The sequence below is a fragment of the Gadus chalcogrammus genome, chromosome 5, assembly GCF_026213295.1.
Source record: "Gadus chalcogrammus isolate NIFS_2021 chromosome 5, NIFS_Gcha_1.0, whole genome shotgun sequence".
Lineage (NCBI taxonomy): Eukaryota > Metazoa > Chordata > Actinopteri > Gadiformes > Gadidae > Gadus > Gadus chalcogrammus.
Window position 1 is genome coordinate 19,795,221 of NC_079416.1, and position 14,293 is coordinate 19,809,513.

Below are 14,293 nucleotides of genomic sequence, written 5' to 3' on the forward strand. Positions count from 1 at the left end.
AAGGAGGGTGAGGTGATTCATGGTTGCCACGGTTTCTGGGGTGTTGAGTGACAGCTCTGAGTCCTGCAGTGTTGAACTCAGAGGACTTTAAACCCTCTCAGAACCCCAGTTTCAGCTGAGCATGCAAAGCTTCCTCTATATGGAAATGACCTGTTTCCACTCATCAGACTGGGGGTGAGAGTGACTGCAGACATTCTGGGGGGACCGCTGTATCTCTTCTACATTCACACTATTGGAATACAAATTCAGATTTAATGGAAACTATTGGGATTCATAATGTATAACATTTTATCTGGTTGAGGTCGATCTTGGTTTATATGAAATCCATTTGTTTGAAAGAAATTGTAGTTACATTATAACCTTAACCCAGAATAATAGATAAAAACATATTGTTCTGTATATGATAAATGCATGGATATAACATTGGCTTGAAGGTTTTTTATTAAGTCAAATTAATAGACTTGTTTTAAAACTATAAACCGTTTGTAAGTGAGCCTTTAAAAATGTTATGAAAATAAAGTAATGATGAATATATTTCATTAAATTACTATACATTCATACAATTAATGTATATTAATTATAATATTTCCAATGAATCAAATATCGACTAATTCATCCATTTTAGTGAAAACCCAGTGTTTGTGTGTCAGTGAGATGAGTCTTTAATGGGCTGGAGGTTTTTGTACAGCCTCTTAATGAGTTTGTATCACTGTGGTACACTTTTGGTGGAGGCACCAAACTCATCGTTGACTGTAAGTACAAGGACACTTTTCTTTACCTGGCGTATTTAACTTTCTCTAAATATAATTAAGCGTGATAATCTTATCTTTTGGAACATTCTATATTTTTAATTTCTTGTCGTTTTTTTAAAGATAAGCTGAGGACAAAGTGTTAATATATTGTGGTACAGAGTTCTGACTTTTAAAATACACTGCATATGTTAGATATGTTCTACAATATGATGTATTTCATGAAAGACCTCATTATTGCTGTGGCATTATTCATTTATTGAATTGGCAAATCAGTCATATTTAAGTTTGAAGAAATTCACACTTGTCGATTAATGTTAACCCAATAAAATGCTAAATTTTGAAGTTCAATCATTTTAAATATAAACATGTTTTTACCGTTTTAATGAAGAGATTTTAAACAAAATGGTTTCCTTCCTCTTTAATGTCACCAACTGCTGGTGAACAGGAAGCTGTCCCTTCCCTCTGTGCTCCTATGAGGCTGATGTTAACTGAGCCTGTTGTCCACTCCTCTCTCTCTCTTCCAGTGGGAGTGGTGCAGCCCACGCTGAGCGTCCTCCCTCCCTCCAGAGTGGAGCTGGAGCAGGGCAGTGCTACACTAGTGTGTGTGGCCAGTGGGGGCTTCCCCTCAGACTGGAAGCTTGGCTGGAAGGTGGGGGGCAGCAGCAGGTCTGGGGGGGTGTCAGATAGCCTGGGGGTCCTGGGGAAAGATGGCCACTACAGCTGGAGCAGCACCTTGACCCTCCCTGCAGACCAATGGAGGAAGGCGGGCTCAGTGAGCTGTGAGGCCAGTAAGAATGGCCAGACGCAGCCTGTCACTCAAACCCTGAATCCTGGAGAGTGTTCAGAGTAGAGAGGCTCCAGCATGGAGGTACTGGAGGATACAGATCTCCTCTGACACGTCTGCTTTATCTCTCTCTGTCCAAGGTGGCACTGTAGCTTTTGTTGAATTACATTAAAACACGTTTTTGATTCATTAACATTATTCTCTCTGGTTTTTACCCCTTGCTTGGATTTGTCACATGTTGAACATTTAATAAAAACGCAAAAAGTACAATATTTCTTTTGATATTTTCCAATCGTGTAACTGCTGTGTCTGCGATTAATCCTTACACCAATGAGTATATCCAATAAAGGTTATCTTTATTAGACAAGCTTCATCACAATTTTGAATGAAGGCTTAATATGGTGTGTATCTCTGAATGAGCAAAGTGTTGGTTGTGTGGATGTTGTAAATGTGTTCAGTGTATCCAGTGGACCAGTGTCAGTCATAGAGCCACTGCTGCTGAAATGACCCATGTGTGTCAGACTGACTTTATGTCACTTCATAAAATAGAAGTTCAGGGGGATGTCCAGGTTTCTGCAGATACCAATTTAGAAACTTGTAAAGGTACGTCTCAAATTACATTCAGTTTCTCCCAACAAGATACAAGAACCCTATCTTCTGAGTGGTGGAAACAGTAACATATTCATAATGTTCCGTCTATGAGTCAAAGACCAAACCGACAACGTTAAAAGATGTGTTTCTTTAAACGTATTCTGTGAGCAGTGAGCTGTGGCTATTCAAATGATGTCCAGTTTAGTTCAGCAGATGTGCACCTGTGTCTCTTGAGTGACAGAAAGTCAGAGGAAATGTAGGGCTGAGACTTTCAGAAGAGTCTCTGGAGATTCCAGGGAAAGCAGCCTGTGTGCATGTCTCCATACCAGCTTAATTGCGCCCTCTAGCGCCCAACCAACGCCATTGCAATAAAGACTGATTCAGATTCAGATTCAATACTTTATTGCCCTACAACTCTGTACAAGTTGCTAGGCTTTTTTTTAGTGAGCTCATTACAGTACATAACAAAGACCCACACAAAAGACCCTTAGATACAACACATAGGCAGATTAAAGAAAATGGGACATCCCCTCACATAAGACATATAGCTCTCTTACACCTGGCTGACAGGTCAGGGTAAGTGCTGTATGTTTGATTAAAGTGGCCGGGGCTTATAGGTGCAAGTGATGTGCAAATTGGCATGGATCAAGTGTTGTGCAAATATGCATAAGGTCCAATAAATAAGTACATAGTTAAGAAAACTCCCAGTATATAAAAACAGAGTAGTAATCTGTGCGTATTATACTATACAGGGCCACTGGGTGAGTCTGCATTCCTGATGTACTGGTGTAGGGATGTAGAGTTGTTAAGAGGTGTAATGGTTCTGCAGTATGTGCTGTTGAGGAAGCGGGAGGTTTCAGTGTGGATGGCCCTTAACCTCCTACCTGATGGGAGGGGATTGAAGAGGGAGTTAGCAGGTTGGACAGTACCTCTGCTGGACAGTAGAGTTGTCATACCAGACTGTGATTGAGAACGTAAGGAGGCTCTCAAAGGTGGCTCCGTAGAACTGTTACATCCCCTTACAGGCCACCCCAAACTTGTTTAGTTGGCGGAGGAAAAAGAGCCTCTGGTGGGCTTTTCTAATAATAGCAGTTATGTTATCTTCCCATTTCAGAGAGGAGGAGATTATTGTGCCCAGAAATTTGTAGCTGTCTACCCGTTCCACCACCGCCGCATTGATGGACAGAGGCGGGGTCTACTTCCTCTTCCTTCGGAAGTCCACCACCAGCTCCTTCGTTTTTGCAATATTTCGCTCTAGGTTGTTGTGGGAACAGCATTCAGTTAGGGAAAGGACCTCATTTCTGTAGGCACTGTCATCATCCCCTGAAATCAGCCCTATCAAGGTTGTATCATCAGCAGATGTAAGCATTTTCACTGAGTCACTGTGTGATATGCAGTCATTATGTACAGAGAATATAACATAGGTGATAATACACACTCCTGGGGGGCACCAGTGCTAGTGTGTTTGGCCTGTAACAACTTGTTATTGATTTTGACAACTTGTGTTCTTTGCTGTACTGGAAATCTAAAATCCAGTGACATAAGGAGTTCTGGACACCCATGTTTTGGAGTTTATAGAAAAGTTTGCTGGGTAAAATCATGTTAAAAGCAGAGCTGTAGTCTATAAAAAAGTACCTTTGTGTAGTTGCCTGGGGACTCAAGATGTTGTAGAATAGAGTGGATACCAAGTGACACGGCATTCCTCAACAGACCTATTTGTCCAATATGCAAATTGAAAGGGGTCTAGACAGACAGCTTTGGACGGATGATCACATATGATTTTTTCAAAGATTTTCATTATGACAGATGTAAGAGCTACCGGTCTATAATCATTTAAACCAGTGATGCTGGGCTTCTTGGGCACAGGAATAATAACAGCTGACTTAAAACATGTGGGGACTCTGCATTCCCTCCGAGACCAGTTAAAAATGTCTGTGAGTACTGGGGTCAGTTCATCAGCACAACGTTTGATGGTAGTGGAGGATACGAGGTCAGGGCCTTCACCTTTCCTGCAATTCAGCTTTTTTAGTGGTCGCCTAACCTCATCCTCCTGTATGACAAAAGGTGGTGGTAGGGTTTTGATGCCCGTTGGTTGTATAAGGGCATCATCCCGATCTTTATCAAAGCGGCAATAAAATTCATTAAGACTGTCAGGCAGCATAGGGTCGTCACTGACTACAAGCGCAGTGCAAGAGAAGTTCATGGAAACGCTGACTCCATGAACTCCACTCTGTTCACCTCTTTAACAATAATTTAAAGGGGTCCTATTATGCTTTTCAGTTTTTTCCTTCTCCTATTGCGCTTTACATATATTTTGGGGTATATAAATGGTTGGCAAAGTTACAATACCATAAAAATCCCACAAGGGGGAGTAAATGACTACCGCGAATCACTGTTTGTGAGCTGCCTAGAAACGGCTCGTTGGGATTCTCTGCGGTTATCTTTTACTTCCGGTACATGGTGACGTAAACATGTACTTTTGCAGGGAGTCAATGGGAGAGCGTCATCAACATTTGCTGCGTTCCTGGACACGCTGGGGTCGGGGGGAATGGATCAGATTGCAAAATAGAGTTTGAGTAGAGAAGTAGATGGACAGAAAGACATAATACTATTTATATATTATGTATAAATTATATATATATATATAAATTATCCATAAATTATGTGTATATATATATATATATATATATATATATATATATATATATATATATAATTGGTAAGGTGAGTTATAATATATAATTGGTGAGTTATAATATATCTGTGAGTTATAATATATAATTGGTAAGGTAGCACCGAAGCCATAGTAGACAGAGTGACAGATTTCCTGTATTGACGTCAGCACCAAGATTCTAAATGCCTCAAAATTCTAAGCAACAGGGTGTTTCACATAGGGGTTGTAATACTCATAAAAGTAGGAGAAAAAAAATGCGCTGGACAACCCTTTATTGTGGTAAATCAATTCTATGAGGTCAAACTAATTAAATAATAAACAGTAAAAAATGGCATAATAGGGCCCCTTTAAATATTCCGTTGACCCTATGACCCTTGGTTCATAGATAAATCACATCAACCCACTTTTAAATCTCCTTATTGAATGTGAGCTCTCTGACTGGACAGCATTTATTATTGTTGTACGTATGGTTTGGTGACCCCAGTCAGAGTCTGGTGAAATGTTGGGTATGCTAACCCGGTTTATTATTTATATATTTGTTCATGTCTTGTGGGGGGAGTTGGCTTCGGCTGGGGATCCCCCCCCCCCCCCCCCCCCCCCCCCACCTGGTGTTGGGGGAGGTGGAGTGTGTGTGGTCGATGGCTGGTTGAAGCAGCCTCACCTGGCCTGAGTCAGGCTGATTGGACTCTGGGGCTGAGACAGGCTCACACCTGTGGAGAATCAGTAATCAATGCACGCAGGATAACCCAGCCGTCACCACACGCGCACGCGTGCACGCACAGTGGTCAGAGCTCTCTCACGTCTGTGGTCACCTCCTTCTTGGCTTGTATCGTCTTGAAACTTTCAAATGAAGGGCATTACAACATCTAGCTGTGTGTTGGTGTTGGAGGAGCCCAGCAAAGCAGTAGTAGTTTGTAATTTGATGTAGTTAAGGCAGTAGTTTTATCTAATATGTTGCAGTTGCGGTAGTAGTTTTATCTAATATGTTGTAGATGAGTTAGAAGTTATACGTGCGTCATACGTGGTACTTGAGGTAGTAGTTGTATGTAATATGTGGTAGTTGAGGTAGTAGTGGTATATTATACGGTAGTAGTTGTACATAATACGTGGTAGTTGAGGTAGTATATTATGCGTGGTTGTTGAGGTAGTACTTGTAAATATAATAATACTGAGGAATCTAATGCTGGCTCTTGGTTGAGGCCCCTGGTTAGAGCCAGCTCTGTGCTCAGCGCTCTGTGTCAGAGTCTCTTCCCCCTCAGCAGCTGCAGCAGGTTCCTGCTGTAACAGCTCAGTGTCTACGCAGTAGGACTGAGGGAGGTTTTTGTACGGCTCTCAATCACTGTGTGAACGAATCAACACTGTTTAGTTTGTGGAGACTCTGACAGTGATAAACTGCTGCATCTTCACGCTGGGCGCCGTTGATGGTCAGAGAGAAGTCAGCCATGTGTCCGCTACCACTAAACCGAGCCGGAGTTGGTGATATAAGTTGGTTTATATATTTTATGATGCGCTTGGGTTCTTCTCCAGGTTTCTGTTGGTACCAGAATAGATAATTATTATTAAAAACAGCTGGGTTTGTCTTACAGGTCAGAGTGACTGTGGATCCTGGATTAACGGACACTACTGGTGTCTGAGTCACAGTCACCTGACTGCTGGTTCCTGTAGAAAACAAACAAACCAAACATTGAGTTATCCAATAGAAAACACAAGCAAACAGAGAAGGGTGGTCCACATTTTGACTGAGTGGAATGAACCAACCTGTTAAGGATCCACAGACCACTGTCCAGAAAAGGAGGGTGAGGTGATTCATGGTTGCCACGGTTTCTGAGGTGTTGAGTGACAGCTCTGACTCCTGCAGTGTTGAACTCAGAGGACTTTAAACCCTCTCAGAACCCCAGTTTCAGCTGAGCATGCAAAGCTTCCTCTATATGGAAATGACCTGTTTCCACTCATCAGACTGGGGGTGAGAGTGACTGCAGACGTTCTGGGGGGACCGCTGTATCTCTTCTACATTCACACTTTTGGAATATGTATTCAGATTTACTCTAAACTATTGGAATTTATAATGCATAACATTTTATCTGGTTGAAGCCGATCTTGGTTTGTATGAAATCCTTTAACTTTCCATTTGTTTGAAAGAAATTGTCGTTACATTATTACCTGAACCCAGAATAATAGATTAAAACTTATTTACTTGTATATGATAAATGCATGGATATAACATTGGCTTGAAGGTTTTTTATTAAGTCAAATTAATAGACTTGTTTTAAAACAATAAACCGTTTGTAATTGAGCCTTTAAAAATGTTATGAAAATAAATGAATGATGAATATATTTCATTAAATTGCTATACATTCATACAATTAATATATTTTAATTATAATATTTCCAATGAATCAAATATCGACTAATTCCTCAATTTGAGTGAGAAGCCAGTGTTTGCGTGTCAGTGAGATGAGTCTTTAGTGTGCGGGAGGTTTTTGTACAGCCTCTTAATGAGTTTGTATCACTGTGGTACACTTTTGGTGGAGGCACCAAACTCATCGTTGACTGTAAGTACAAGGACACTTTTCTTTGCCTGGCATATTTAACTTTCTCTAAATATAATTAAGCGTGATAATCTTATCTTTTGGAACTTTCTATATATATATATTTTTTTTTTTAAAGATAAATTGAGGACTAGGTGGAGAGATTATATCTCAACACTGGCCTGGGAATAAGATGAGCACCAAGTGTAAATATATTGTGGTACAGAGTTCTGTCTTTTAAATTACACTGTATATGTAACATATGTTCTACAATATAATGTATTTCATGAAAGACCTCATTATTGCTGTGGCATTATTCATTTAATGAATTGGCAAATCAGTCACATTTAAGTTTGAAGAAATGCACACTTGTCGATTATTGTTAACCCAATAAAATGCTAAATTTTGAAGTTCAATCATTTTAAATATAAACATGTTACCGTTTTAATGAAGAGATTTTAAACACAATGGCTCCCTTCCTCTTTAATGTCACCTACTGCTGGTGAACAGGAAGCTGTCCCTTCCCTCTGTGCTCCTATGAGGCTGATGTTAACTGAGCCTGTTGTCCACTCCTCTCTCTCTCTTCCAGTGGGAGTGGTGCAGCCCACGCTGAGCGTCCTCCCTCCCTCCAGAGTGGAGCTGGAGCAGGGCAGTGCTACACTGCTGTGTGTGGCCAGTGGGGGCTTCCCCTCAGACTGGAAGCTTGGCTGGAAGGTGGGGGGCAGCAGCAGGTCTGTGGGGGTGTCCGATAGCCTGGTGGTCCTGGGGAAAGATGGCCACTACAGCTGGAGCAGCAGCTTGACCCTCCCTGCAGACCAGTGGAGGAAGGCGGGCTCAGTGAGCTGTGAGGCCAGTAAGAATGGCCAGACGCAGCCTGTCACTCAAACCCTGAATCCTGACCAGTGTTCAGAGTAGAGAGGCTCCAGCATGGAAGAATTGGAGGACACAGATCTCTTCTGACACGTCTGCTCAATGACGCTCTGTCTCAGGTGGCCCTGAAGCTTTTGATAATTGACATTAATATAACATGTCTTCTAATCAATAACATGATGCTCTCTGGATTTTACCCCTTGCTTGTGTTGGTCACATGTTGACCATTTAATAAAGATGTAAAGAATAAATCCTTTCTTGTCATCATTTGCTATCATTAATCTTTCGTGTTTCCAAATTAATGTGGATTCCAATGAACATATAAAACCTCTGCCATCTTCATCAAACAAATTTCCCCACGGGGGGAGGCTATGATGTATATCTCTGAATGAGCAAAGTGTTGGTTGTGTGCATTTCCTTGTAAAGTGTGTTCACTGTATTCAGTGGGGCAGTGTCAGTCATAGAGCCACTGCTGCTGAAATGACCCACGTGTCTGACTATCTTTCTGTCACTTCATATAATTGTAGTTCAGAGAGATGTCCAGGTTTCTGCAGATACAATCTCAGAAAGATTGAAAATTACGCCTCAAAATAAATTCAGTATCCCTCACCAAGACATTGGAACCCTAGCATGCTGAGTGGGGGGAACAGTAACATATTCTTAAATGTCTGTCTATGAGTCAAAGACCAAACCGACAAACGCTAAAATATGTGTTTCTTTAAACGTATTCTGTGAGCAGTGGCTATTCAAATGATGTCCAGTTTAGTTCAGCAGATGTGCACCTGTGTCTCTTTAGAGACAGAAAGTCAGAGTGAATGTAGGGCTGAGACTTTCAGAAGAGTCTCTGGAGATTCCAGTGAAAGCGGTGTGTGTGCATGTCTCCATACCTGCCCAATGCCGCCATCTAGTGTCCAACCAACGCCATTGCAATAAAGACTGATTCAGATTCAAATTCAATACTTTATTGCCCTACAACTCTGTACAGGTTGCTAGGTATTTCTTTTTGTGACTTCATGATAGTACATAACAAAGACCCACACAAAAGACCCTTAGATACAACACATAGGCAGATAAAAGAAAATGGGACATGCCCTCACATAAGACATATAGCTCTCTTACACCTGGCTGACAGGCCAGGGTAAGTGCTGCATGTTGGGTTAAAGTGGCAGGGGCTTATAGGTGCAAGTGATGTGAAAATTGGCATGGATCAAGTGATGTGCAAATCTGCATAAGGTCCAATAAATAAGTACATAGTTAAGAAAACTCCCAGTATATAAAAACAGAGTAGAAATCTGTGCGTATTATACTATACAGGGCCACTGGGTGAGTCTGCATTCCTGATATACTGGTGTAGGGATGTAGAGTTGTTAAGAGGTGTAATGGTTCTGCAGTATGTGCTGTTGAGGAAGCGGGAGGTTTCAGTGTGGATGGCCCTCAACCTCCTACCTGATGGGAGGGGATTGAAGAGGGAGTTAGCAGGTTGGACAGTACCTCTGCTGGACAGTAGAGTTGCCGTACCAGACTGTGATTGAGAACGTAAGGACGCTCTCAAAGGTGGCTCGGTAGAACTGCTGCATCCCCTTACAGGCCACCACAAACTTGTTTAAAGGAAAAAGAGCCTCTGGTGGGCTTTTTAAATAATAGCAGTTATGTTATCTTACCATTTCAGAGAGGAGGAGATTATTGTGCCCAGAAATGTGTAGGCCTCACCTGGCCTCACCTGGCCTGAGTCAGGCTGATTGGACTCTGGGGCTGAGACAGGCTCACACCTGTGGAGAATCAGTAATCAAAGCACACAGGGTAAACCAGCCGTCCCACACACACACACACACACCACAGTGGTAACTAAATCAATTTTCAACCGTTTATCTTCGTTCAAACCATTTAACAAATCTACACACTTGAATCTTCCATAATATCTAAACGGAATTTCGATATCATTTAAACTTTCTTCAGAGTCAGTTTTAGTTTCATACCGCTTCGTTTTCAGCTGTTTTTATTGAAGATGTCTTCCCATTCTGATACACCTACTTCTTATGACATGAGAAGACACACACACACACACACACACACACACACACACACACACACACACACACACACACACACACACACACACACACCTGCACACATGCACATATAGTCATTAATTCCCGCTTTGCACCTCCATGCCACGCAATACAAAATACAGTTCATATTGGATTCTGAGCATTTGACAATGTAGTGTAATTTGTTTATTTCATATATATTTGTGTACCAAGCATGATTTACAAGGAAAGGACATATATTTTAATTTCTTCTGTATTCATCTGTATTCATATTCACATAAACTCATACTACAACATTTTAATGCAAACCAGTGTCGGGGAGCCTCTGTCCATCCTGGCCGTACCACCTGGTCAGGAGGGAGGGAGGAACGGAGAGGTGCCAAGAGGTGTCCCCCCACACCTCTTGGTATGACAGCTGCCCAAGGCCGCAAACCAAGCCTACGTCTGACTGCAGGACGACGGGCATCAAGCTACACTGCTGCCATGGTCTCTCCTGACTCTGGTGAACCTCACCACCACCACCACCACCACCAGCTACCAGATAGATGCCTGGTTTTGTATTTCTCATTTGCCAGTTGAGGGGAACATATTTAATTATCATTACTGTTTGGTGCCCCTTCACTGCTTAGACACAGGATCTTTATAACCAGCTCTGCATTACGAGGTGCCGAGGTGCATGTGGGTCACCTGCTTGCCGCTATACAGATACGCCAACACAAGACACTTGTTCACCAGAGTCAGGAAGAAATGATCCCCTGCTGTTTGGTGTGCTGTCCCAGGTACCACCCTCCCCATCGGACTGATCAGACACACCTGCAGCCCCTCAGCAATCACGTGGATTGCTATAAAGCTGCAGGGATGAAAGCAGACGTGGCCAGTAAGAAAAGTAAAAGGCACGGGGGGACGCTAACAGCGCAGTGGGGACTAGTGCTCACCAGCGGCCAGGAGAAGGGGATGCAATGCGGATAGAGGACAAACAGTCACTCCTTGCTTTCATGGTAGATGTGGTGTGGGCAGCAAGAAACATAACCAAGAGGTCTGACGCTATTAAAATTGTGGTGGAGGCGGCCGAAAGGTTTCTTGAGGAGGTAGAAATGGGCCCAGAGGAGTTACAGACATTCATGAGGCAGAAGATTGAGGTGCAGGAGAGAGGGAGGGAGGGAGAGAGAAGGGAGGGAGAGAGAAGGGAGGGGTAAAGGCAGGAGTGAGGGAAATGGTAAAGAAGGGGAAATGGACATGACTGAATATGAGGATACTTAATCTATTGATGTTTTATTTAATGCAATGGAACGCAAGGAGCCTGATCGCAAATGGCCAAGAGTTTAAAAGATTTGTGGATGTTTTTAATGGAGAGTATGAACCAGCTTTACTGTGTATTCAGGAAACTTGGCTCAAACCTTGTTTGGACTTTGTCGTGCCAGGGTATGAAAGTATTAGACGGGACCGAAGTGGGAAAGCAGGAGGAGGGTGTGCAACGTTTGTACGGTTTGATGTGAAGTACCAGAGGGTGAAAATTAAGTCTTCTCTAGAGTGTGTGGTGGTAAAGGTGTGGGGAAATAATAAGTGGGTAAATATAGTTAACTTTTATAATCCCTGCTTGCCAGTCGACATAATCGATTTGGAGGAGATTATGGAACAGATGGGGGCACCGATTATTTGGCTAGGTGACTTTAATGCACATAATCCTTTGTGGGGAAGCAGAATGAAAGATACAAATGGGAGCACAGTGGAGGATTTTATGGACAAACATGGGTTAGTATGTATGAATGATGGCAGGCCAACTAGGTTTGAAATTAAGACAGGGGTAGGTTCATGCATAGATTTAGCACTAGCATCCAGTGAATACGCAAGAGTAGGAGAATGGGACAATATGGACATGCGCTCAATGGGTAGTGATCACTTTCCAACACTTTTGAAGTTTGGGAAAACTTTGCTAACTGATGATCAGACTAGACCAACATATTTTAACTATGGAAAGGCAGACTGGGAGAAGTTCTCTAGTAAATGTGATAGTGGCCTTGATAGTGTGAATGGAGAGGGATCAATAGATGAGAGGAACAATAGTTTCTGTGCAATGATATTAAGTAGTGCATATGAGTGCATCCCTTTAAAGAAAAACCCTAAAACTAGAGTAAGCGTGCCATGGTGGAATAGGGCTTGTGATAAAGCAGTTAGGGATAGAAACTGTGCATATAGACTATTGAGAAAGTGCCCAACAGAGAATAATGCAATAGAGTACAAAAGGCTGAGGGCTAAGGCGAGAAGAGTAATTAAGGTTACAAAAAAAGAGTGTTGGAGAGGTTATTGTGGAGAATTGGGCGTGGATACATCAGTTGGAGACATATGGGCAGCAGTTCATCGTATGTCAGGAGTGGTCAGGAAAAGGAGAATGCCAGTATTGGAGGAAAAGGGAGTTATAGCAAAGAGTGATATAGAGAAAGCAGAAATGTGTGAGAGTAAGTTTAAGGATGTACATAGGGGAGCAAACATTGGGGAGGAAGGTATTAGAAAGAGGAATGAGACGCTAAGACAACATATTTTTAAACTCGGGGTGAATGACGATAATGCTGATTGTGTTCATTTGTACTTTTCAATTGAAGAGCTGCGCAGAGCCATAAATAAAGGGGGGGAAACAGCACCAGGGAAGGACGGCATAAGCTATGAGATATTTAAAAGAATAGGTGATCTGGTGGTGGATGAAATGTTAGCACTTATGAATACTGTTTGGAAGGAAGGAAGGCTTCCATTAGCCTGGAAACAGGCAGTGGTGGTCCCAATGTTAAAGCCAGGGAAGGAAGCAGAGCATCCAGGGTCATATAGACCCATTACACCAACAGCAGTGATGTGTACAATAATGGAAAGAATGGTGACGGATAGGTTAGCATACAAACTGGAGAAGGAGGGGCGGGTCACACTAATGCAAAGTGGGTTTCGCAGAGGAAGAAGCACCGTGGATTCTGTGATCTCCCTGGATTCGGATGTAAAGAAAGCCATGGTTAATCAAGAGATATCATGGATCATGGATATCGAAAAGGCTTATGACATGTTGTGGAAGGAGGGGCTCATCATTAAGCCGTACGATGCAGGGATTAGAGGGCGTATGCTGAACTGGGTACAGGACTTTTTAAAGAGCTTATTCAGGTAAGGGTAATTCAGGTAAGGGTGGTGGTGAACTAATTCACCACCACCACCACCACCACCACCACCACCACCACCAGCTACCAGTAAGTTGCCTTGTTTTGTGTTTCTCATTTGCCAGTTGAGGGGAACATATTTAATTTAGTATTACAGTGTCTACGGAAAAGCAGGCAACATGTTCCCTCTTAGGCCTAACTCATGAGCCACTTCTGCAGCTGCTTCACCAGCTGTATGGACACATGAACTGATCTTCTAAAGGTGTATGCTGAGGTGGCTTCATCAAGAACACTTGGCTCTCATATCACTAAATCCTACTGGAGGGATAAAGGCAGATGCTGTATACTGTGAGGACAGTTCCTTGGTTAAGCAGAAGACTCCACTCATTGGTACACATGTAGACAAATCTAGGATAATAACAATAATTCTATTTCCTCAATGCACATGGCAGCCTTTGCATCTATTTGGCAACCTGTAATAGGCGAGTATGGAAGGCTGGTTAGTCAATGACGGGTAAGATCCCACCTTAAACATTGGGACAACCTAAGGCAGGCACAGTCACGATTACACTGCTTCACTCAAGTCACTAAAAGAATGACAAATGGTTACATGATAACGGTTGCCATGTGAAAAATATGTGCTTTTACGATATATGCCTTGTTATTAAAGAACTAAACTGTGATAAAATGGGAACCCACACTTTGTTGATCAACTTAAATGGGATGATAGGTAGGTAGGACAGGTAAGGAGAGATTACAATGGAGAGAAAATGTCAAAAGAAGATACAATAAAATACTTTTCTTTGACCAGCTCAACAAGAGTATTTGTTTTTTTCTTAAACCAACAGTAGTAATATCTTAGTTGGGCAGTCATTGTTAGATTTTGAGAAAATGGAACATAGAAAATGAGTG

At 42.2% G+C, this 14,293-nt stretch overlaps 1 gene segment (V, D, J or C); it reads left to right on the top strand.

Moving 5' to 3' along the window:
- Positions 1-718: 718 nt before the first annotated feature.
- LOC130382947 (immunoglobulin kappa constant-like) lies at positions 719-1,602 on the top strand (the record flags this gene model as incomplete). The annotated part of the segment is given in 2 exon segments: positions 719-752; positions 1,277-1,602. Coding segments are annotated over 2 exon segments (360 nt in total), but the record flags the coding sequence as incomplete, so codon positions are not given.
- Positions 1,603-14,293: the final 12,691 nt, after the last annotated feature.